The sequence below is a fragment of the Triturus cristatus genome, chromosome 1_2, assembly GCF_964204655.1.
Source record: "Triturus cristatus chromosome 1_2, aTriCri1.1, whole genome shotgun sequence".
NCBI lineage: Eukaryota > Metazoa > Chordata > Amphibia > Caudata > Salamandridae > Triturus > Triturus cristatus.
In genome coordinates, this window is record NC_140580.1 from 117,685,629 (window position 1) to 117,709,706 (window position 24,078).

At 47.4% G+C, this 24,078-nt stretch overlaps 1 protein-coding gene across 1 annotated transcript in view; it reads right to left on the reverse strand.

The window, feature by feature from the left end:
- LOC146866925 (lysine-specific demethylase 5B-like) overlaps positions 1-24,078 on the reverse strand; it is a 717,572-nt gene that overhangs the window by 571,322 nt on the left and 122,172 nt on the right. Inside the window, exon 3 of the mRNA XM_085618314.1 lies at positions 7,701-7,787. Coding sequence (XP_085474440.1) covers positions 7,701-7,787 — 87 coding nt within the window. The remainder of the gene's footprint in view (positions 1-7,700; positions 7,788-24,078) is intronic.

The following is a 24,078-nucleotide window of genomic DNA, read 5'->3' on the forward strand; positions in this document are numbered from 1 at the left end:
AACTGGGGTGGCGAAGTGAGCTTAAGAACAATGATGGATTCAACCCAGATCTAATAGTGACTGGGGGTAAGTGTCTGAAAAGTTTCAGCGCTCTGTCCATCATCATCTTGTGTTTGCTTTGGGATAGCATAGGCAACACTGCAACGGTCCCTTGCACACAAAACATGTACACCAAAAGCATCAGCTGTGTAGGCTACTGGAGCACACCAGACAGGCTGAGTACATACAGCAGCAGTGCATTTTTATTTGAATGCGTAACATGTACAACATAGCCACGTTGCACACAACAGCAGGGCATGCTTCCTTCCCACATAAGGCAGATACTGCACAGGTATCAGCATTACAAAATGCTTTGCAATTTGGCAGGTAGTAGCAGTGCATTTTCATTTTTAACAAGTATGGCAGCAAAGTACAAGTAGCTACAGTACAAGTAGAAGCAGTACAAGCTTTCCTCATGGACATGCAATGCAAGCTTCCTTCACAAAAGGGACAAAACGCACAAGTAGTAGCAGTGTAAGCTTAGAAATAAGAAGCAGTGCGCACTTCCTTCACACACAGGATAAATACAACACAGGTAAAATAGCAGGACAAGTTGCATTCCCACTTTGACTGGTAGTGGGAGCGAAAGCTACTCTCACACAGAAAGGTAGCAGCATTGCAAGCTTTATTTACACATTGGGAACATACTATAGAACACACGTAGCAGTAGTCAAAGCTTCCAGAGTACACACAGAATAGCCAAAGTACTGAAACAAGCAGTTTTATGATATTGTTTTGGGACTTGCATAAAGCACGTCTGCTACTTTTGTGACATCTTACTATTTGTGGGCAGTCGTAGCTACACTTCAGTATAACAGAGTAAATTAGTATTGCATTGATAGTACACTCCGCAAATCTTGGAGCTCTTGTACCTTGTGCGGGACTCTTATCACCTTTTGTACTCTGCATTTTGTCGCCTCATTTTCCCCAGCACGTTGTAGAGAGCAGTGATCTCTGGATTGATCTGTCGATCTGCACCCCCATGCCGTCGGGGTACACCCACGACACCCCAGGCCCCTGCTGCATCGTCTTGGCACCAGCAATAACCCACTATGTGCTGGAATAGATCCACATGGATCCTGGAATGAAGCGTGACTAAGGGACACTGCTGCAGTTTGTTTGATGGGTGAGCCAAGGGGGAAGTTGCCGCTCCCTACTTACCCCCTTCCCCCCTTTAGATGTTTGGAGGGTTCTAAAGTTAAAATTTCAATGAAATGAGATTATGCATCCATGGTCCCAACATATTCGAAGTTGAAAAAGAAATTATTGAAGTTACAAGCCATTCCGCAGAACAGAGTTGTATGGGATTGTGAAGCTTTTAACTTGCAAATGTCCAATAACAATAACAGAGAGCAATCCCCTTTTCCTTCCAGCTAGCTTTGGTTAAACCATGGTGCCTCCAGTAGACCACAGACACGGGTTTGGACAGCTACACTGGGGCAGGATTGTGCTTGCCAGTGTTTTAAGTAGCCCTCAACATATGTCTGATCCATTATAAAGCTCTCAAACAACTACTCGCCCAACAAAACTCAGAAGAAAATTGCGAAAAAGCACAGGCAAATATACATATAGTCTCTAAAGAACTAATACATACTGAACATTTTTGTGAAGATTTGGGTGTACTATACGATAGGGCTGTGGGGTTTTATCATGCAGTACTCTCTTGGGTCCAGTTAGGCTTGTTTACTTAACCTCAACCCTGGGTAGCTGTGGCTGCAAGCACTAAGGCTCAGCAAAGGAACAATGTTTAATGCATTTAACAGCACCAAACAACGAAATAATAAAGTCACAACACACGAAAAAATGGGGACACCAATTTATAAAAATAGATATTTTAATTAATTTTTTAGAGACCTTGATTAGAAAAATCCACCAGAGAGTTCCAAAAGATTTCAAACAATATAATAACTTTGAAATACAACTGCAAATAAGCATTTTTTAAACGTTTTAAACTTTTGAAAAGTTTGTAACAGGCTACTCCGGCTTGGGTTAGGTGACCAAATCTGACATGACAGAGGTCTAGGGGGCCAGAGATGAGACTTTGGACAGTTACCTGGCTACCAAAGAGGTTTTAGGGCAAGATCCAAACGTTAGAGAACAACCTTCATAGAATACAATGGAGTGGTCCTGATGCTTAGGGATGCAGGCGAAAAGATGATCTGGTTGTGGTGTGGTCGATTGGGGTGTCTTTGTGGTGGTTCCTCGGTCCACAGGTGAAGGGGAGTGATCTTCACCACATAGGTCGGGGTCTATCTAAGTCCTCTACGTTGCAGTAGCAAGACAGCCAATGCTAGGCTACCGGTCAGTCTGTACCACGGTTGAAGCCACATCCTTGGGTGGGGGCTAGTGTCCCTTGGTTGTTAGGAATCTGAACTTGGATAAAAATCCTGGGCCAGGAAGGCTCAGGTGCAACCTTTGGCTATCTCAGGTCTGTCCTCTTTGGGGGCCCGGGAACTGGTAGCTGCAAAAATTCGGCAGTGGCTACCAACTTGTCAGTTTGGGCCACTTCAGCTTGTGTCGCTTGTGCTGGTTCGAGAGGGATCAGCCAACTGATCCTTGGAGTCATTGCTGTAGGCTGGGGATCAAGCCAGGAGCCACAGGCAGAGTCAAAACAGAGGGGGGAGGGCTTGTGTGTGTGTGTGTCTCTTGCCATTGTGCAAATGGCAAAGTCGAGCTAGCATTGTAAAACACTGCCCTTCCAGTCTGCAGTGACAGGCTGGAAGCCATTTTGTACTTTGTCACATGGGATGGCACAGATAGTAATGCAACCCTGGGTGGGGACAATGCCTTAAATGCGCTGGGTAACATATACTAGGGAGGTATAAATAAGTCAGTCCTTGCCAATTGTGAGTATCCAATTCGAAATGCAATTCGTAGAGGGTCAGAACACTGGCATTAAGGTCTGCTAAGCAGGCCTCAGTGCACTCACAATTCGAAAAACCAGCACCATCAATCCAAAACTGTGGGAGTGGACACGTAATGAGGCATTTCCTTACAATTTTTATTTTTTACTTTTCTATCATTGGACCCTGGAAAACAACAAAAAACACCCACATGTTGAATCGAGGGACATTTATAAAATAGAAACACCCATTTCTATAAATAAAGCAAACTCATAATACCTGTGTAAAGCCCATTTTTAAGTTCTCTTTTTATTGATCTTCTAATACAAATGTATAAACTATGGGCCAGATGTACTTAGATAGCATTGTGCGATTCCCTAAATGCAAATCACAATGATTCGCAATTAGGAAATCGCAAAATGCAAAGTATGAAGGTATATAGTACACCTTTTGTGATTCCTAGGGGGTCGCAAATGACCTAACTCATGAATATTAATGAGGTAGATCGCACTTTGCAACCTCCTAGGAATCGCAAAAAACACGGGGATGGTGGCCTGCTGAAATCAGCAGCCCACCAGGTCCGTGATTGTTTTTAAATAAAGCAATCTTTTTTTTTTCGTAAAGCAGCCAGTTTTCCTTAAAGGAAAACGAGATGCTATATAAAACAAATTGAAAAGTTTTCTTTACATTATTTAAGAGCAGTCAGTGTCCGTGGGACCACTGCCTGCTCTTAAAAATGGTTTTACAAACATTCACGAAGGAGAAGGGGTCCCTTGGGGACCCCTTTCCATTTGAGAATGGGTTACCACCTACTTGCACTAGATGGCAAAATGTGAATGTTTTGCTACCGCCAATTGCAGTCACAAAACATTCATACATACAGATGCAATTCGGTATTAGGAAATGACGCCCTAAACACGGCCCTTCCTAATACCGAATCGCAAACCAATTTTGCGATTCGGTACAGGTTACTGAATCGCAAAATTAAGTTTGCTGCATCGGAAAAGCAATTTTTGAGTTTGCAAACGGGCAGATTCTGCGAATCTGCCGATTTGCAAACGCAAAAATGCTTGATACATCTGCCCCTTTATTCCTAAAACACACTGAATATTAAAAAGGAGTTTAAAACACACAGCAATCTTGCTTTCTAGGTCCTCAATGATCAGCTGTACTGACTCCTGGTCCTTTTAAAACAGAGAAACAAAAATAAATTGTTTGCATGCAGCACAGTGGTAGCCCCCTTAGTTCATTTTGCAGTCTACTGAAATACACTATGCCTGAACCCCAGAAATCGGTTTGCTTTTTGATTCAGATTAAATTTTGCTACAAAATATTTCCGACTACAGTCTGCTTAGTGAAGCCAAGTCAGTGCAAATGACCGTATTAATTGGCTAATAGCAGTTGAGATTTACGCAATTCTGTTTTCTAAGTATCTTAAAGCGCTTTTTGCATCAAGGGTATGGAGAAAGCACTCAGCCCGAGATATGGCAACCGGGAAGAAGGCGAGAAGCCGAGAAGCCAGACTGAGATTTAGGTGAAAATACAAAATAATTCTGGAAAGAAAGAAATGGCAAGCCTATGTGTGTGATCCTTTTGCCCTGAAGGGAACTGCTTACCCTCGATAGGCCACTCAGATGGGTTCCCCATTCTTCCACCAAAACATCCCTTTCAATGATCTGAGCTGGAGATTTATAAATTGGGATGCCATGAAGCTGGTTGTTCTTACATGACAGAAATTGGGACTGACTAGGAGGAGAAGGAGGAGTAGTTCAAGATTTGTTCGCATCAGTTCCCCGTTTTCTAAGATTATAGGTCTTCCAGGCAATCTTTAAGTGGCTGCTTATGAAATCTTGCATTAAAGGATTAAAAAAATGCAAAAGGTCAATCAGCCAAATGTTTGGTAGTTGTTACATGACATTAACACTTGCTCTCTATGGAGGACACTGTCTTATGAAGGAACCAGATTCTTTATTTTTAGCATTAACCAAAAAAAGCCTATGGCTTTCATTACGAGTGGCCAAGGGCAGGGACACAGAGCAATCTTGATGCTGGACTGTTTATCTTTCCCAGTACATCCTGCTCTGGAATCAACAGGTCCAGAAACAATGGGGTTTGCTGACCCAAGTCTTTGTGCGAAGATTCTCCCACACCCTTGCATGTTCTTTGGAGACAACATGAGGAACAGCAAACAGTCCCCGATCATCAGCTTTGCTCTCCCCCAACACCTCATACCTTACTACATGCCAGAACATCTCCTGCACCTATTTACCACCTGAATGAAACAGGTAGCAAATGTGTGCAGTTTTTGGTCAGTTATTTCTACATGCAGGACTTGGACCCGGTATTCCCGGGTCCACGTGGTAACTCCCAATCCAGGGAAAATAACTTATCATCCCTTGATTTTCGGTGTGGGATACCAGTGAGAACCAGAAATGTACAGACCCAAGACTTGAAGTAGTGAGGTGGTTATCTGCAGATTCTAAAGCACCTTGTGACTGGAGTTAGTATTAAGCAACCAGTCGCCTAGGTAAGAATAAATTAATAAGCCTTTGTGGCAATGCAACATTTGCTAACATGGCCATGCCTTTGCAAAACGCTTGAGCTGATAGCAGTTGTTCTTCCCTATTCTCAGTCAAAGAAACTTTCTGTGGTGTTTTCATACAAAGATATAACAGTAGGTGCCTTGTACATATACAGAACACATGTAGGCTCCATGTTGTAGATTCCGACTTTCTCAACACATTTTTTTCCAGAATTTGACAACATTCCCCTTTAAAGCTGGAAAAGACACCTTAGTTTTGTTGATGTTTTAGAGCGAACTCTAACATATTATTTTATGCAAGAGTGTACTTTCTGTACTTGCTAGTCCAGTGCAATTTGTCTCCAAACCCTTGATAGTATGTTAGGTGATGAAAAGTGGAATTAGATTTTGCATCTATTCTGCACAATATCAAGCACTTGTGTCTGTTATGATGTATTATATTCTCCTCTACCAATAACCAATGGTGGCACATTAAAGATTTGCAGTTTTGATGAAGAAGTCTTTCATGCAACCAAAGGCTGTTCAAAATTAATAAATAAATCAGGTTAACCTTTTGGCTTGGCCACTGCAGACCTACGGACTTCGCCAAATGCTTTTTGCCAACGCTGTTCATCATCATCATCATCATCATCACAATGTTGTATCTGAGTGCAATCGTCATCACAAGTGTATATTCGTCATGCCGTTACTGCAGCCCCAGAGTGATGTATAAGTGTGCAGGCACCACCACAAATGTACACTCGTACATAAGTTTTTTTTTTGTTGAGGTACTGCCGGAAATGTTTCCTCAGTACCGGCACACACTGTGGAGTAGCTGTGCACTTTACAAATCTGATTAACAGTTTCAGCTGTGGTGCCAGACCTTTAGGTGTCAATGGGTTATTGCCTAATAAACTGCTTCTGTGCCTCTGAAGAAGGATTCAGCTTGTTTTATTTACACCAATCAGATACCCTCAACATGAGGAGATACAAAAGAAATTGCAATGATCAAGACACACAAGGCTAAAACACAAATGAAATGTCATTTTGGTGAACTGTTCATACGCTTAAGTCAACATGGGATTATGCGGAACCAAAGACACTCATGGACAAAGACACTTAAATTGAAGTAAGTGGAAGCAAAAGACTAGAATGGAGTCACGCAAATGTATTGTGAACTATAACAGGAGGCTGAAAAAGACTGCTGAGGAATAATATGGGGGAGATACCACCTTACCACAGACATGAATAAAACATCCAGAACAACCTTCAAGGGAAAAGAAACTAAGTTATGGTGCAGCAATTTTTGACACTACTAAAGTTCAGCAACTAAAAAGAGATGTGAAACGCTCAACAATGAGAGCCTATTAGACGTAATGAACTATAGTCAGCACTAAGGAGTATCTTTAAAAACTGGTTGATTACAGCCAATTATGTTTCAGAAGTTCCTATCGAGCAATGATACTTTTTTCCTTCCTTCATTAGGAAATCATTTAAACGCTTCAACTACTTATATTACATGACAAAAGGCTATGCCCGCACAAAAGGCAGAAACGTATCCAACATGAAAGAGCGGGGTGTGAGGTTTTGGGGGAGGGGGCAGAACGAGCTTACAATGTTGATTCAAAACAGATACTTATTGAAAAGGTTTTGAATGACAAGCAATATAAATGGAACAAACATGGAGCATGATGAAATTAAGTACTGGAGAATTATTAAAAAGCAGTCTAAAAGCAATGGAACCTAGGAGGGAATCCAGGCAGTGCAAGAGGCGAAGCTCTGCAAGTCTATTTACAATGCATCGAGAGGGCAAGCTACAAAACCCCTGACCAATGTGCACCAAAGTTTCATTTGAGCATGCAGATCAGATCTGAGGACATGTAGTTTGGAAACCAAATTAAACCACACGTAGTTCAGAAACGGAATGAAAACTAAAACTCACTTCTTAACAACTAATGCTGCAGCCAGCTAATGACCTGCATATACCAATTACTAACATCAAAGTCAAAGTGTCAATGAAGTTCTTCCAGCTAGAACCATTTCATTGTATGGTTAGAAGCAGATAAGTAGTTATGTGTGTGGAAAAGGTACAGAAACAGCAGAGCAGTGTAGATTGTAGAGGTCTTGCGTGTATAAGGAACATTTCTGATCTTAGATAGTCATTACAGGAAGCTGTACCAACTATCCACATGCGGGTCATGAAAACACAAAGCGGGAAATGAAATAAAAAAACTATTTAAACTCGTATTGCTATTTGCTCTGGACAGGACACATGCAAAGTAATCAAGCTTTCCTACCTTTTCAAGCTCCTCCATGTTGCAAACCATGTGTGCACAGGTGGTGAAGATTTCCACTGCACGAGACCTTGTGCGTATCCCATACACCTGTCAGAAAAAAGCTACCAATAACTATAAAGTAATTGTTCAGCGCCTTCCGAATGCACAGACACAGAAAATAAATTCATATATCATTGCATTTTATTTCAACAGCATTACAATCCTTCATAATGCAGTATTACCAAACTTCTAACCCCACAATGTTAATTTTCTGCAACTCACTATGTTCACCCTCCTGGCAACTTTTGTTTTTACAACACCTAAAAAGGTTAAAGTGCTGGCACTTCTTTATGTGGTGTTGTCACTACTGTTAGAGTGTGTAGTTGGTATAACGGAGTCACATGAACAGGGCCACTGCCAACCCAGGTCTGGAAAGGTGTCATATACGAGTGCCTGTGTGTTGCGCGCTAACAAGAAAAAACATAACCATAACAACGTACCCACTCCCTCCATCCCCCTCCCTGCCTCCCTGCTAGACGGATTTAAAACTACCCGCCACCCCAACATTGCAGAGCGCTTCATACCCAATACCTGTAACAGTACTTGCGTTTCGGGGGTGAGAAGTCCGGGGAACGCTGTAGTCTAACCCCTCTTTGAAGATCATTATTCATTCGAATCCCGCCTAAGCCACACGGCTAGTCCTACAGCCGCGGACCCTGGCTTGCCCTTCCGTCTGATGAAGACGGTCACACTAACTGGATATCATCCGGCGGCGTGTACATTACTTCTTTATTGGCAGCCCTTGAATAAGTCCTTGAAGGTCGGCGATGTCCATTTGTGCCCCGTCCCCTTTTTTCATTCTTCAGCCTCCGACCTTTGTGCGCTGTCGTCTTCCTGCTCTCGACTGTGATCCTTGGCGTCCCCCTCTACCCCTCGCTGTTGTTGGCGTCTCTCTGACCGTCTGGATCCGTCCACTCGTCGCCACCCCTCGTGGGCCTCTTCGGGAGTGTCAAAAAAACAAGTTTTGCCATCCGCCACTACTCGTAACTTTGCCGGAAATAGTATGGAGTAAGTAAATTCTTTTCGCCGAAGCTCCTTTTTAACCGCTTCAGTGCCCATGACGAGATGGTCTCATCATGGAGCACGGTTGCGCTGTGCCCATGACGAGACTATCTCGTCATGAACCCCGCCCGCTAATGTAACGCCCGGCACAGGGCGGGGAAAGGGCGTGGCACTGAAGGGGTTAATCTCGAAGAAGCTCCTGCGACTTTTGGTAACCGCAGCTGTGTAACCGCAGCTGTGTAGTCCGGGAAAAAGGATACCACAGAGTTTTGGATGCGATTTGGCGGGGCCACTCTTGCTGTTGGCAGTATTGCATCCCGGTCACGGAAATTAAAAAATTCGGGTCAGGACGGGTCTGGGAGGTGCTCTAGACTTAGGCTTACCGCCTAGCACCCTGTACGCCCTTTCTACTGAGAAAAAGGTGGAGAGCCCCCTTGGTTGGGGTCTTGCCTTTATAAGTTCCTAAACATAAAGGTCCATGGCCGGGCCCCCTTCACTCTCGGGAATGCCTGTGAGTCGGACGTTATTGCGGCGAGAGCGCCCCTCCTGGTCACCCAGCTTCGCCGCCATTATTTTGTTTTCAGGCTCCAGGTGGCTAACTTTTTTAAGCAATGTGGCTGTGTCCCCGGCCAGGGTTTTCGTTACTTGTTCCACCTCCGTGACCCTTGCGTTCATTTTCTGGAAGTCAGCCCGTAGGAAGGATACATCCGTAGAAATGGTGCCCACCGTTGACTGCACATTAGTGAGAGCGGCCATAATGTCATCCAGTGTCACTTTATTTGCTCCATCTCCTTCCGGGGCTTTGTACGGCATTTCTTTGCGGTCTGGCAGAGCCGGGAAGTCTTTTGCGTATGCATACTTGTCCAGTTTGCCCTGGGCGGTTGTGGGTGGGCCCCTGCCCCTCCCCCTTCTTGTCTGGGGATCTTTGCGCCGGCCAGTAATCGCCGCCGACAGCCGCGGGATTGTCGCTCCACGCGCGGCCTGTCGGTTTTCCCGCCGCGCAATTACCTGAAAGGTGTCGGGACAGAGCGCTATTATTGGTCGCACCACCAAGAAACACGCGGTCCCGGGGGGGGGGGGGGGGGCACTCCACCTGGCCAAGTGACCTCTGTCAGCCACTCCGGGCGTATAGACCGTCCGAGTGCAGGCATCAGTGACCATGCCCCGGAGAAACCTGTTCAGTAGGCCAGGTCTGCAATGGGCTCCGGGCGTTAATTCAGCCGGCTCTCCCCGGGGTCGGTGTCCCTCTTAGTAGTTGCGGCTTAATGCTGCCCCGGGTCGCCCTGCACGCCCCAGGGGTCGCTTCCAGAGATTATGGCTTCAATAATGGCCTCCACCACGAGGTCCTTGTTAGCTCGGGCTGTGTCCCCTGGAGATGAGCATTTACAGATGGGGCTCAGGAATAGTGAAGGGCCGGGTCTCTGCTGCGTTCTCCAGGCCCTACTCTTCACCAAGTGGGTGCTCCCGCCTCCGTCCCGCACCTCGTTCCCCCCCGTCAGCAGTCCTCGCCTGGAGCCGGGGCCCGACTCATCCCCCGATGGGCTCCGACTCACCGCAGGTCCCAGCAGCAGCAGGCAGCATGACCGTCCTCCTCCCCAAGCACCTCAGGGCAGGTCAAGCTGTAGGTCGAGCAGGAGCAAGCGCCACAGGTGTCCCTGACCGCGCCGCACAGCCCCCAGTACAGGCCGCCGGCTCTGATGGACGTGCTCACAAAGCCGGCAGTTGAGCGTCGCCCGCTGGGTCCGAGTCTAAGGCCAGTCCCCGGCCTCAGCCTCGTGTGCAGGCCGCACCGCCTCACCCGATCCCTCCAGCTTCACACGCCCGGAGGGCAGATCGATCGGTGCACCGCTGATTCCGGTCTTCTATGGTCGTCTTCAAGGTAGGATAATTGTACGGATTATGTGCCGGATTTTTAGGGGAATCTACTCTGCCTCCGGAGCGCCTCTAGGATGCGGCCATCTTAATGGGCAGCAAGCCATGCCCCCCATCAAAAAGTGCTGGCACTTCTGCATAGGAATTCAGACCCAGTGCTGCAAGTTTGGACTCTTTCACAAGTTCAAAGTCTACAGTGAATTCCTTAAAAATCTAACGACAATTCAGGCAGCGCTGTAGACTTTCCAACAAGGAACGCTGCTGTACTTTCTTATTCAGATACCGAATGAGCATTTGACCAAGTGCTTTGAGCTCGCCTGCCTCAATCAATTTCCTAGTTGTCCAGCAAAGTGGTTTGTGTGTGTAAAAATTCTCACAGTTTGTTCTAAATCACTCAATGTGAAATTTTCAACCAGTTCCCATTCTAGCAGGAATAAAGACACCAAGCAGTTTGGTTTGCCTTTAGGACTATCCTTTTGATTTATCCTGTCTGACTGCACATTAAATACCCAACCTGCCCTGCTCGGTAAATGGGTATTTGAATAGCATAGCTGTTGTTGTGGACTTGTGGATGCAAGTCTCTCAGTTTACCCTGAAACAAGTTCAGTTAGAGTACTCTGACTTCAAGGTGGGCTAGTAATGGATTTGACCTGACTGCTTCCAATACTATGGCTTCCTTTTAGGCCCACTGCCACATTCTGACGAACCGGACAACTCAGCTGACTACTAACAATAGAATCAGGCTCTAATCTAAAAACAACATTAGAATATTGATATGTATGACAAACTCAGAATTAAAGGTGGGAGCTAATTGGTGAAAGGAAAAAATAACGGTAGAACTGAATCTATGAAAAATAAGTATGGCACTTCAAAAAGTGTATTATTTAATCGAATGTGAAAAACAATCATCCCAAGAACAAGGTAAAGACACTTTTGAAGCTTGCCTGTTCTATGCATATGCTGGTTTGCACACCGGACATTCAGCCTTTCCACGCTGTGGCTTACAATAAGACAGGGGCTCACAAAAATGCCAAAGTGGTACCCCCTGCTATGAAAGTCACCTCCTTACACAAGTTATTTTGCACAGGATACTCAGCCTTTGCCATCTAAACTCCATGACAGATGGCGGACACCGAGGACAGATGTGTCTTTCTGTTGGATCATCTTGATGATGAAGAGGTACTTTTAACTAATGTATACGCCACAAACACTAGTCAGGAAGAATTTTATGACACCCGATCAGTAGTAATAACCCAGTGTACTTGGTCCCACATGCTTCTGGGTGGAGGCTGTAATGGGGTGAAGGACTTTTACAGGGATAAATCTCAATCTCCACTGGCCATGGCAGCATCAATAAGGATAGCCAAGGTTTGTCAACTTTGCGAAAATACTGGTCACCAACGGATGTCTGGGCAAAGGAACATACCAATCTTAAAGAGTATTCCTTCTTCTCCTCCATTTACGACGTCCATGTTAAACTTGATAAAATATATCGCAGATAGGACCTGCTTCCCTAGTTAGCTAGCACAGAATACTGGGTTAGGACATGCTGACCATAAACCACGGATTGTCCACTTTTTTTTTCTTTTTTTTTTCGGGGACATCCCCAATCCATGATCTGAATGTGAAGATTGCAACACAGAGCGGGGCGCTAGGTGGCGCTAGACCGACATGGCCGCACTTCTGTGAGGCTCCAGCCGGCCAGGCAAATAACGATCCGGCAAGTCCATCCTACAGGCCAGCAGCTGCAGTGATGACCACTTCGGCGTGTGTGGGAACCCCCTGAGCCCACCCTGTGCTAGTTTCGGGAGAAACGGCGGCCGGGAGGCAGAGAAATCGGCTCCTGCAGACCCGCGGCGACAGACCCGTGGATAGGGGCGGAGCGTCGTGGCGGATGCTGGCGTCACTACGGGCCGGGGATCCTCGGGGCCTGCTGGGCCGTTGACCGGGGGCAGTATGCCAAGTCTGCTGCGGTCCTGTGCGCACTGGTGAGCGGGACGACATTGCCGGACAGTCCGGTGCTGTGCTGAGCGGGGTGGTGCCTCGTGGACAGCGAGATCAACCTTCACAGGCTGCTGGGAGCGTGTCCGTGGTTCGAGTCGGTGCGGCCATTGAGTGTCGCGGTCGCGCTGGCTCCGCGTGGCTCTGTTGCGGCTGGAGGACTGCGGCCTGTGCTGTGTGGCCCCTCGGGTGGCCCCCTGTCTATCCGGATTGGACTGCGGCGGCGGACGGCGATCCCCCCCCCCCTGCCTCTGCTGGTGCGGAGCCGTGTCTGCGCCGGATCCTGGAGAGGTGCCCCGAGCTGGACGCACTCGTGGTCGGTCTCCTTGCCGGGGTGAGGCACCACGACCCTGCCCGGAGGAGGCGCTTTCCTGCCCCTGCAGCTGAACTGACAGGTGTGTGGCTGACTGTGAGTGACTGGGGAGGCGCGGGAGAAGCTGCGACCCCATCAGCTGTGGGTCAGAACAGATCACTCGGCGGCGATCCCCTGATGGGCTACAGCGACTGGTCCCGGAGGGCTGTCGTGGGAGAGTGACGCGGAGTGGAGTGTGTGCGATCTGAAGACTTGCCCGGGCCTCGGAGCTAATAACGTGCATCGCCCACCTCACGCCCTGGGGGTACTGGCCCCATTGACTGCTGCCGCTATGGGCAAGACGGACGCGAAACAAACTACGCTAAACTTCAACCCCGCGAAGGGGGGGAAAAAAAACACGTGCCCAAAATGCTGAGGGGGCGGAGATGGGTCCCGGCGACGAGGAGGAACTGGACTGGAAATCCTTGCTTGTGGGTATGCAGCGGAGTTTGTCCTCCATTGATGCGAAGATCGACACTATGAATACCAGGCTGGACGCGGTGGTGCAGCGGTTGGACCAGCATGGTGAACGACTCAAAGAGGCGGAGGGTCGGATCTCGGCGCTGGAAGATGGGGACGGGTCTAACGCAACTAAACTCTCGCAGATGGATCGCCTACTCAAAGTCATAGTGGAGAAAAACGAAGATTTGGAGGCGCGCTCCCGGAGGAATAACGTCCGCCTGGTAGGCCTGGCGGAATCCAGTGGCGGTGGCCGTATGGAAGAATTCATAGAGCGCCTACTGATGGATAAATTTGGACGCAACGCTTTTTCGCCTCAGCTGGTGGTGGAGCGGGCCCACAGATCCTTGGGTCCCCGACCGGTCCCGGGAGCTCCGCCGCGCCCGGTGATCATCAAGTTCCTTAACTATAGAGACCGGGACACTCTGCTGCGCCTGGCGCGTGAGCAGCAACCTATCCAGCACGAAAACACTACGCTCTCGTTCTACCCGGACTTCACTCAGCTGGTGCAGGAGGCCCGTTGCAAGTTTGTGGGAGTAAAGAAAAAGCTGCAACAACAGGACATCCCATATTCAATGATTTACCCCGCTAAGCTCAAGGTCAACCACCGCGGCAAAGTCCACTTCTTCGGCAACGCGCAACAAGTGGAGGACTTCCTCAAGGACCGAGGGCCCTCCGCGTCTCCACGGCACAGTCCCAGGGCGAGGTCTGGGTCCCGGTCCCCGACGTCGGCTCCGGACTGATGAGTATTACGTCATGATGCCATAATGTTCATTTTTGTCTTCTCTCCTCTGCGTCCCTCTCACTCCTCCCTTTCTCCCTCTTTGCTGCTCCCCCGTGCCTCTCCCCTTTTCCACTTTGCTTATGCTTCTTTCTGGTTGTGGGAGTGGTCTGGTGGACTTCACGCGCTGGACTGTTGGACTACACGAGAGCGCTTTTCCAGCCCATTGACTTCCGTCTAACTCTGGGGAGGTTGGGGGGGAGCATGGAGATTGAGGGTCTCACTCATGTCGCCAACTGTTCTTCCGGAGGTGCTGGCATGGTTGTTGTGGCTGCTATTTGCCTTGGCACTCCCCCTCCCACCCCACTCTCGCTCCCTGCTCTCAGCGGCGGCGATATGGTGGGTGAAATATCGGGATAGGGGAGGGTAGGTCCAGCTCACTGGTGTTACCCAAAGAGGGAGTACCCCATGAGGTTGGCTTTGTTTGATGGGAGGGTCGTGGGGGGTATGGTTCCCGGCAGGATTGGGCTGTCGTGGTGGGAGGGGGAGGGGTGCGGGGGGCGGGTTGTTGTGGGGATTGTTGGTTGGTAAGTTTTCCTCTGACGAGTTGGTTGAGTCGGATGGAACGGGTGAGGGGAGGGACCGTGAATACAGCATTACACTGATCTATTGGACCAATCACATATATACATTGGAGTTGATGGTTTGGCGCTGCGTGTGGTGGTGCCTGGAGTCGGCAGTAAGCCGCCTAGTTGGGCTAGAGGCGGGAGGGCACCTGGGAGGTTGGACATGGCTGAGAGGTGATCCGCAAGTGGGCAATAGGCGCCAGTCTGTGTGATGGTGCAGGATGAGGATATTGCGCTGCGCGACCCGCATAGTAGAGTGAATGTCCTGGCCTGGAATATACGGGGGTTGGGTGACCCGCGTAAGCGCCGCCAAGTCCTGGGGTATCTCGATCGCCATCAAATACATATAGCGCTGCTACAGGAAACACATACGGACCCACGTAGCACACCTTCATTTGCGTCCCGCTGGGCGTCTTATAGCCTATTCTCCTCGTACTCCACCTATTCAAGGGGAACTGCCATCCTGGTCAAAAAGCACACCCCCTTTGTGCCCCTGGGGGAAAAAAATGATGCTGAGGGCCGTTTCTGTGTTGCGTGGGGTCGCATGGGCAACGCCACGATAACTATCGTGTCCTCCTATGGTCCTAACCTGGATGAGCCCGCACACTTTATCTCCCTATGGGAAGTTATATTGGGGGTAGGATCCACTCACTTGCTCTGGGGTGGAGATTTCAATGTTCCTTTGAATCCTTCTCTTGACCGCTACAGTGCAGATACCCCACACCATCCCCGCTCTCAGGCATATATCTCTGACCTGCTGACCCACCACTTACTGATAGACGCTTGGCTCTGGTTACACCCGGCTGCGCGTGAGGGCACGCACTGGTCGGCACCACATTCCACATGGGCTCGGCTGGACTACATACTGCTTTCTAGGGGCTTGGGGTCCTCACTGCTTACAGCGCGACATTTGCCTCGTACCTTTTCAGACCACGCACCGGTACTGATCACTCTGGCCAGGACTGGGCTGGTAGGCGCACCACTCCCGTGGCGCATGCAGCCTAACATCCTCCGGGATGAACTTTTCCAGCATGAAATGTCCCAGGAGATCATGGACTTCATAGACCGCAACAGAGGGTCGGTGGATAGCGTTGCGACGGTTTGGGAGGCCTTCAAGGTCACTATGCGAGGGGTGTGCATCTCGAAAGGATCAGGGGTACTGCGCTATCTTCGCGCTACTCTGACTTCTCTGGAGCGGGATCTGAGGGCGCTGGAGACTGCCACAGATTTCCTGGAGGACCCCGGAGCGCAGCTAGAATATCGCACGAAGCTCTCGGAGTACAAGAGCACTGCGGAGAGAGAAGTTCACTTTAGGGGGAAGCACTTCTTGGCGCGGGCATATGGGGAAGGGGAGCGACCCGGCAGGTTCCTTGCGGGGGTAATTCGCCCCCCACAGGGCTCTAATCACATACTAGAGGTCAGGGCCCCGGATGGTTCTACATGCCGAGATACGCCCTCTATACTCTCTTCCTTTGTCTCACACTATTCGGACCTGTACACCTCCAGACGGGAAACGCCGTTGGAAATGTCCGACTATCTCTCGGAGCTCACTCTCGGCTGGTTATCCAATGCCCAGTGGGAACTCTTAGCGGCCCCTATCGGCCTGGCTGAAATCAAGGAAGCCATAATGCAGACGTCATCGGGGAAGGCGCCGGGCCTAGACGGCTTCCCTATCGACTACTACAAAACCTTTATTGACCCGCTGGCGGCGGTTCTACGCGAGGTGTTCGAAGAGGCAAATGAGACTGGCTCGTTGCCACCCAGTATGTCGGAGACCCTTATAGTCTCGCTCCTTAAACCGGGGAAACCTCCGGATTCCTGCGACTCCTACCGGCCCCTTTCTCTCCTCAACAGCGACGTGAAGATTCTGGCCAAGGTTCTAGCGAACCGGGTTAACCTCCTGATTGGAGACTTAATTCTGCCGGATCAGTCGGGGTTCGTCCCCGGCAGGTCCACCTCTCACAATCTTCGGACCCTGTTCTCGATCCTCAATAATGCTGATCCCTCTCTCGCGTTGGTGGCGGTGTTCTTGGACGCCACCAAAGCGTTCGACTCGGTCGAGTGGGACTATCTCCATTTGATTCTGCGTAACATGGGTATGCCCATAGCTTTCTCCAGATGGATCCAAATCCTTTATCACCGCCCCATGGCGAGGGTTCTTATTAACGGGCGTGTCTCTGAACCGTTCCTGGTCACTAGGGGCACTCGGCAGGGATGCCCGCTATCACCGCTCCTCTTCGCCTTGGCAATAGAACCCCTGGCGTCCCGGCTTCGGCAAAACTACCTGGCGGCTTCCTTGCGCTGTCAACAGAGGCAAATCTTGGTGTCGCTTTACGCGGATGACCTCACGTTGTACATCAAACACCCCCGAGAACACTTGAACCCCATACTCAGAGAGCTTGTTCGGTTCTCGTTGTACTCGGGAATACACATCAATTGGGGCAAATCTGCGATCTTTCCCCTAACGGAGGGTGTCGACAGATTCCCACTCGACTTCCCGTTGGAGTGGCGCGACACTGATGTGAAGTATCTGGGGGTGTGGATCTCCAGGGATCGACAGGAAGTGATGCGTATGAACTATGGCAAGACTCTGGAGTATATACGCACAAGTATAGTTAGATGGCTGACCTTGCCGCTGACCATGGCTGGCCGTGTCGCACTTATCAAAATGGTTATACTCCCCAAACTACTCTATTTATTCCTCAATATACCGTTTCATCCGGGGGGCTATTTCTTCAGGGCTCGGAGGACTGAACTCATCCGGTTGGTGTGGGGGGGAAGGAGGCCGCGGCTCAAATGGTCTGTGCTTACGCGCCCGTACGTACAGGGGGGCCTCGATATCCCGGATTTTGAGCTCTACTACAACTGCGCCCAAGCACACTACGCGTATTATTGGTATCGCCCCACCCCTTACATGCCACAGATAGCTGTAGAGCACTGGTTGGCGGATCCGATCCCGCTGGAAGGCATGGCCCTCGCGGAGGTCCCCTCGTCTCGGGCCGATCGCAATCCTGTTCAGGCTACGGCGCATGCTTGGAGTGTTTTGGCGAGACTCATGGGCGCGCCGCTCCTTTATTCCCCGCTGATGCCCTTGGTCTACCACCCGGCTCTTCCCCTTCTGGAGGAGGGTCTGTTCCAGCGAATCAAACTTAAAACTGGGGTAACGCGCTGGGGGGACTTGTTCCACGAGGGTAGGTTTTGCGACCTCCCGCTCCTATTCGGAGAGGCGGTCCCAACCCCCCTGGAGGTTTTTGCATTTATTCGTCTTCGCAGTGGCCTACAAAAAATACTGCCGGCATATCCTGCAGAGCCTGCAGTTTTGGAACCGTTCCATTACCTTCTCGACTCCACCTCCCCATCGCACATGGTCTCCTCGCTTTATCGGCGCCTTTACACCCACGAACGGGGGGATATTCTGAGGTCTCGGGCCGGCTGGGAGACTGAGATCGGCACAGTGCTCACGGATGCACAGTGGGAGTACTGTTGTCTGCAAACCGAAATGATCTCTTCGAGCAGTAGGTTCCGCATCATTCACTACAAATTCCTACACCGTCTCTATTGTACCCCAGTCCAGATGCATAGGTTTCAGCTTCGTGACAACGATCGGTACGATAGGTGTCACTCCCCGGGGTCTGACTTTTTACACCTGGCCTGGACCTGCCCGAGTATAGACGACTATTGGAACCGAGTCTACGCTGCCCTAGGTGAAATGCTCGGGGGCCCGCTGCATCCATCCCCACTTCAGGCCCTGCTGGGATACACTCGGGATATACCCAAGGTGGATCGTCGCTTTGTTACCTGTGCGCTGTTGCTAGCCAAGAGGCGTGTGGCATGTCGGTGGGGGCGGGGGAGAAGCCCTAAGTTTAAGGAGTGGCTGCGGGATATGCTTACCTGTCAGGAGAATGTTCTGCTGTATGCTGATTTGCTGCCACCTGCGTCACGGCCCCCTGACATTTGGGCCCCTCTGACGAGCTACCTCTCTGCCCATGGGGACCAGGGGACTCATCCTAGTGTAGCTGAGGGATAGTGTCGGATGTTGGCTTGAGGCGTGGAGGGTGGATGGATGCCCTCCTCGTGTGGGGTTCCGTCCTGTGGGGTCTTCAGGGCTCATATATATCTCTTTGGAGGAAGATACTGCCACTATCCAATGACTGTCTCCAATGTGATGTAATCTGTGAAAATGTGATATTGATGTATCTCCTACTGCGAATAAGTGTAATGCTTGTTGGTTCCTTTCTTGTTGCATGAAAAATCTAAAATAAAGAGTTAAAATGAAAAGGAAAAAAAAAAAAAAAGATTGCAACACAGAGCACTGGAGGACCCTTCCTTTGGGGGAAGAAGTTGACAGAGTTTAATGCCAACAAGAGAACCGCATCAGAAGTCACAACAACTTGGTGGCTTTTAAGGCAGTGTTAAGCAGTTCATGAATAGCAGCAACACACAGCATTAGAGCAAAACTCACAGGAAGGTGAGCCAGCATAGAAACCCAAATTGGCCCCCTCAGATCAGATAATTCTAAAAACTTAAAGTGATAAGGAGAAACATGAGCAATATGAGGAGCAACACACCAGTGGCGTAACAAAACCTGAGGGGGGCCCCCCTCGGACTCAGCCAAGAGGTCTCAGGCCAGGGTATATGCTGATGGGGCCCCCTGGAACTGGGCTCCCCCTACACCGCGGGGGGTCTATGTTACACCACTGCAACACATTACACAAAATAAAGTGAGTTGTCATAATTAAAATGCATATGTAATCTCTTAGCTGGTAGGAGCTGGTTGAATCTTGCCCTGGCTTATCTACCAAGACCAAAGAGGTTGGCCCAATAAGCAAATAATAGATGTAGTGAGACAACCCTGATACAACAGGTTATTACTTAGGTTGTTTTTCTATTATTCTACTGAGCTATACTCTGTACAACAGAGGCAACTGGATTTCTACTACTGGATTGCACTACTACAGAGACTGCACCCAGATCACAATGTAAGAGCATGGGCGTTACTTAGTCAGTGATCTTCAGTGGGTATAAATCTTACATTTCCTAACTAAGAAAGAATGGAGGTGGAGGCGTGAGAGAACCAAGAGGAAGAGGGTCAGTACTGATTTGCATAAGGTGTGCCTCCGTCCACAGTGGCACATTGGGCAACAAGCAGGGAGTTCGAATGCTACCCCAAGGGATTGCTACTGGTTAGACTACTTGCAAGCATTCATCCCATCAGCTTTTAGGTGTTTGATTGGCAGTAGTATGCCTGGAAACCTGAGATTGTCACAGCTTTCCAAGTCATATACTACCAATGTTTGTGAATTCCCAAAAATAGTACATTTGTACCCATTCAAGGAGTACTTCTATGGGTGCACATTTACTAATTTATTTTGTTAAACTTATCACTTTATGGGCCTGATTCACAAATATAAAATTGTTTACACTTTTGAGTAAGTTTAATATTTTTTAGCTATTCCCTATTTATACCAAAAGTGTCTCCACCAAATTGAAGGGTCTGAGGGCTATTCACAAGCAGCATTTTGTGATACTTCTGAAGTACTACTGCAAAAAACACAGCAGTACTTTAGAAGTGCAGTTTGTGAATAACATTTTATAGTAAGTATGTTTGTATTAATTGATTTAGACCTTTAACAAGGCCAACAATTACAGTTGAATACAGAGAACACACAGAAATGAGACTTAATAATAAATACAGTTTGTCTAAAACATTGATAATAAATACTTAAAAAAGGTATTCAGATTGTAACAAACAAATTCATTAGGAGGAGAATTAATTATAACGATCACATTGTTAACAGTAAATACCTTGTGTCTAAAGTTAATGAGGTTTAAAAAACGATGCCAGACTTCTACTATCAATGTATTTGGACAGATGTATAGCACATGGGATAGGTCTTGTTCCCCTCCACTACAGAGCTTACATAGTCTTGTTTAAGCACGTGTTTTATCCCAGTGCTTAGTATGAGAGTCTAAAGGCAAGATTCTAAAGTATAGCCTGATAATACAGCATTGAACCCTGTGATCCAGTGTAAATCTCAGATACTGCTGGTAGGTCTTATACTCAAGAGACACTAAATAGGATCTATAGTGGGATAGTTGAGAACAGTGAGCAGAATCTAGGACAAAGCTAAGATATGGTGTCATATTTTATTTTTAATAATAGTTTTAGATGGTCCAGCGTCCAAGACTGTAAGAGGGGTATTTTGCATTCAAAGTGAGATAAAGCTACTATAAGATTTTTGTTAAAAGTAAAATTGCTCTATCCAACCTCAAAGGTTGCGAGCTTTAGTATAGTTTGCAAGGTATCTTTACCTGCGTGTATCATATTATATGCCCATCTGATTGTGTTGGGCAAGGCGATTGTATAGGCACTAATCAGGGAAAGTTTTAGTTGGAAGTGCTTGGACCAGGGTAGTCTGACTAGTATTCGTTATTTTCCGTAGTAGTTTCCCTTCGCACTTATGCATGAAATGCCATTTATCTATTGGGACGTATTCTAATGCATATGTCGAATTTTGGCTCGATACATTTCCAAGAGTGGGTAGAAGTGCCTCTTTCCTGAGAAAGAGTAAAAACTCTTTAGTGCACTTGAATGGGCTGTAGCCTTCAATTCTAAGTGCCGAAGATGAGAATTATTTTCAAGCGTCTGTGTGAACATTCTCCCTAAAAACTCTTTTTGCTTTCCTCTCCCAATTTCCAGTTAAAGTGGGTATGATGTTTCCTTCCCCTAAATGGCAAACACTTTTGTATTTGAGATATTTACTTTCAGTAAATATTCTTCAGTATAGCTAAAAAAGGGCGTCTAAGTTGTGTTGCAGGCCAATCGGTGTTCGGTCAAATAGGACCACATCGTCTGCCTACATTAAGGTCTGGATTTTGTGAAAAGCTATTGGGGGGGCAGTGGGGCAGAAGGAGTACTTTATTCCTACTAAATACTCAGGTAAATCATTCACAAATATGGATAACAGTATAGGGGCTAGCAGACAGCCCTGCTTAAGGCCGATCAAAGTGAGTATCTTGCGAGTTAGACCATTTTCACTCCCCATCTGGACTCTACACCACGTTGCTGTTTGCAATGCCTCGATTAGCCTTAATAAGCTGTCAGGGATCCCCATTTTCTCCAATTTCCTCCATAGGGTGGGTTTGTCGAACCTATTAAAAGCTGTTGAGAAATCTACAAATTAGCTATAGACTATCTGGGATTTCATTGTTCAATTAATGTTTGTAAAAGTCCGATGTTATCAATAACTGAGTGCTTAGGATGAATGCCTGCCTGGACTATCGGAATCACACCCTTGGAAAAGGCACAGTCTTTCAGGTGGTCCAGGATACTTGCAGCGAAGATTTTCCCAGTTGAGTCCGGTAGAGCAATTTCTCTGTAGTAACTGGGAGAAAGGCATGAGCCCTTCTTTAAGAGTGGAATAAAAATGCTCCTAGTCCATGATTTTGGAATTCGACCAGTTTCATAGCTGTGACTGAACAGTGGTGCCAAGAACTTGCACCATCCTTCAGGATTATTTTTAAGGATTGTAACAGGAATCTTATCAGATCCCATCGCAACAGAGGCTTTCGCCCTCCTGATATACGATTTAATTTGTTCATCAGTCGGGGCACTTATCAGACAATCTGTTTCGTGAATATGCTTGCTATTAGAAAGGTCACTTTGACAAAGGTTGACCAGATTTGTTTTGTAGCACTCCAGTAGATACCGTTCCCATTCATTTTGGGAGACCAGAGATGCTGTTTGGGATTTTTGGGCTCCGGTTGCTTTCGTTATTAGGCGCCAGAACTGCTGGTTATTTTTTTGAGAAACTGCCATCTTCAAGTCAGCCCAGTTTTTAGCCATAATTTCTCTTTTTCTGTTCAGTTTTTAACTTTCTTTCTGTAAGATGGAGATTTCTTTTTTCCTAGGGGCTGGGAAACCGAAGAATTGCAGTCAAATTAATCTATTTATAACATTCACCCATTGGTTTCTTGGCGCTGAACAACAGATGTTTATTGTTATCCAACTTAATGGTACTCATTTTATCGACCTCAGACGGAAGAAAGGCTGAGTGGACCCGCCGGGATTTGAACCTGTGACCATGAGGTCGAACACAGGCCCCTGCAGTGGATGCATTAGTCCACTGAGCCACCAGACCCGGCTGGTAAGTTATGTGTCTTGACATACCATCTATAGGGTTATTCATATTTCTTGATGGTTTTGATTTATTAATTATCGGGGCAACCAGTTTCTGGATTGCTTTAACATCTGCCGTAAGGATCTGTTCAAAATTTAGGACTGGATTGATTTTCATATTAGATTGGAACAGCTGCGGAGCGATGCTCATAGTATTCAGTTTATTCAAGCTGCGAGTGTTCTATACGAGTCTGCCCAGTTTGTGGGCTATTAAAGAATCTCCATTCATTTGTGATAAGGACCAAGAGGAGGGAGATAGAAGCTTTAGTTAGATTTTTTATTTCATTATTGCAGGATCACGGCTTTGTGTAAAATGAGTACTGTGATTTCTGAAATAAGTTGTGACTACTAATACGTAATCTAATATTGACAAACCGGGGACTCCCATTCTTCTATGATGCTGAAATATTGCCTTCTGTTCTGCAGTTCAAGATTATTCCGTTAACTGACTCTGAAGTCAGTTTCCCTTGCATATTGCCTTCTATGGACCCTGGAAAAATAGGATTTGGTAGGGAACAGAGCTCATCAAAGTCTTTCCTTCTGGATGCTGTTATCATGGTGTTGGGAATTTTCGCATTAAAGTCCCAAAAAAGAAGGAATGACGGATTGATTCCAGAGTGTGTGAATGATTCTACTAGCTCAAAGATATTTACCAATAATGCGCTAAATTGCAAGCCAGGAGGAGCATAAACATTAAACAGAAATCACGTATCTGCAGAGTTCGAACTTTCCTTAGGGATTTTTAACTTAATGCACTGGAAATTTTTGCTGGGTAAGTGGATTATTTCAAAGTCCCACTTAATTTCTCTGATATCAGAAGAGCTAAATCTCTCTTTGCATGACCGCATCTCAAGCTTTCTAATGTTATTTCAAAGACAAAGTAGTATTTTTTATCAAACTTATTAGAGGCCCAAGTCTCTTGAAGGCAGGCAATTGCTGGGGAAGTATCTAAGATTAGATAATTTAGAAAATTCGAACCTTGCCATATTCCAGGAAACTATGTCTATAATTTTGCTAAAAATGTATTTTAGATCCTCTTCCCTGCCTGTTGGCATTTAAAGAGCTTGTAATCCATGTCCAAGAGTTACTTTTTAGTGAATTCCTGTGGTTAGAATTAATATGGTTCC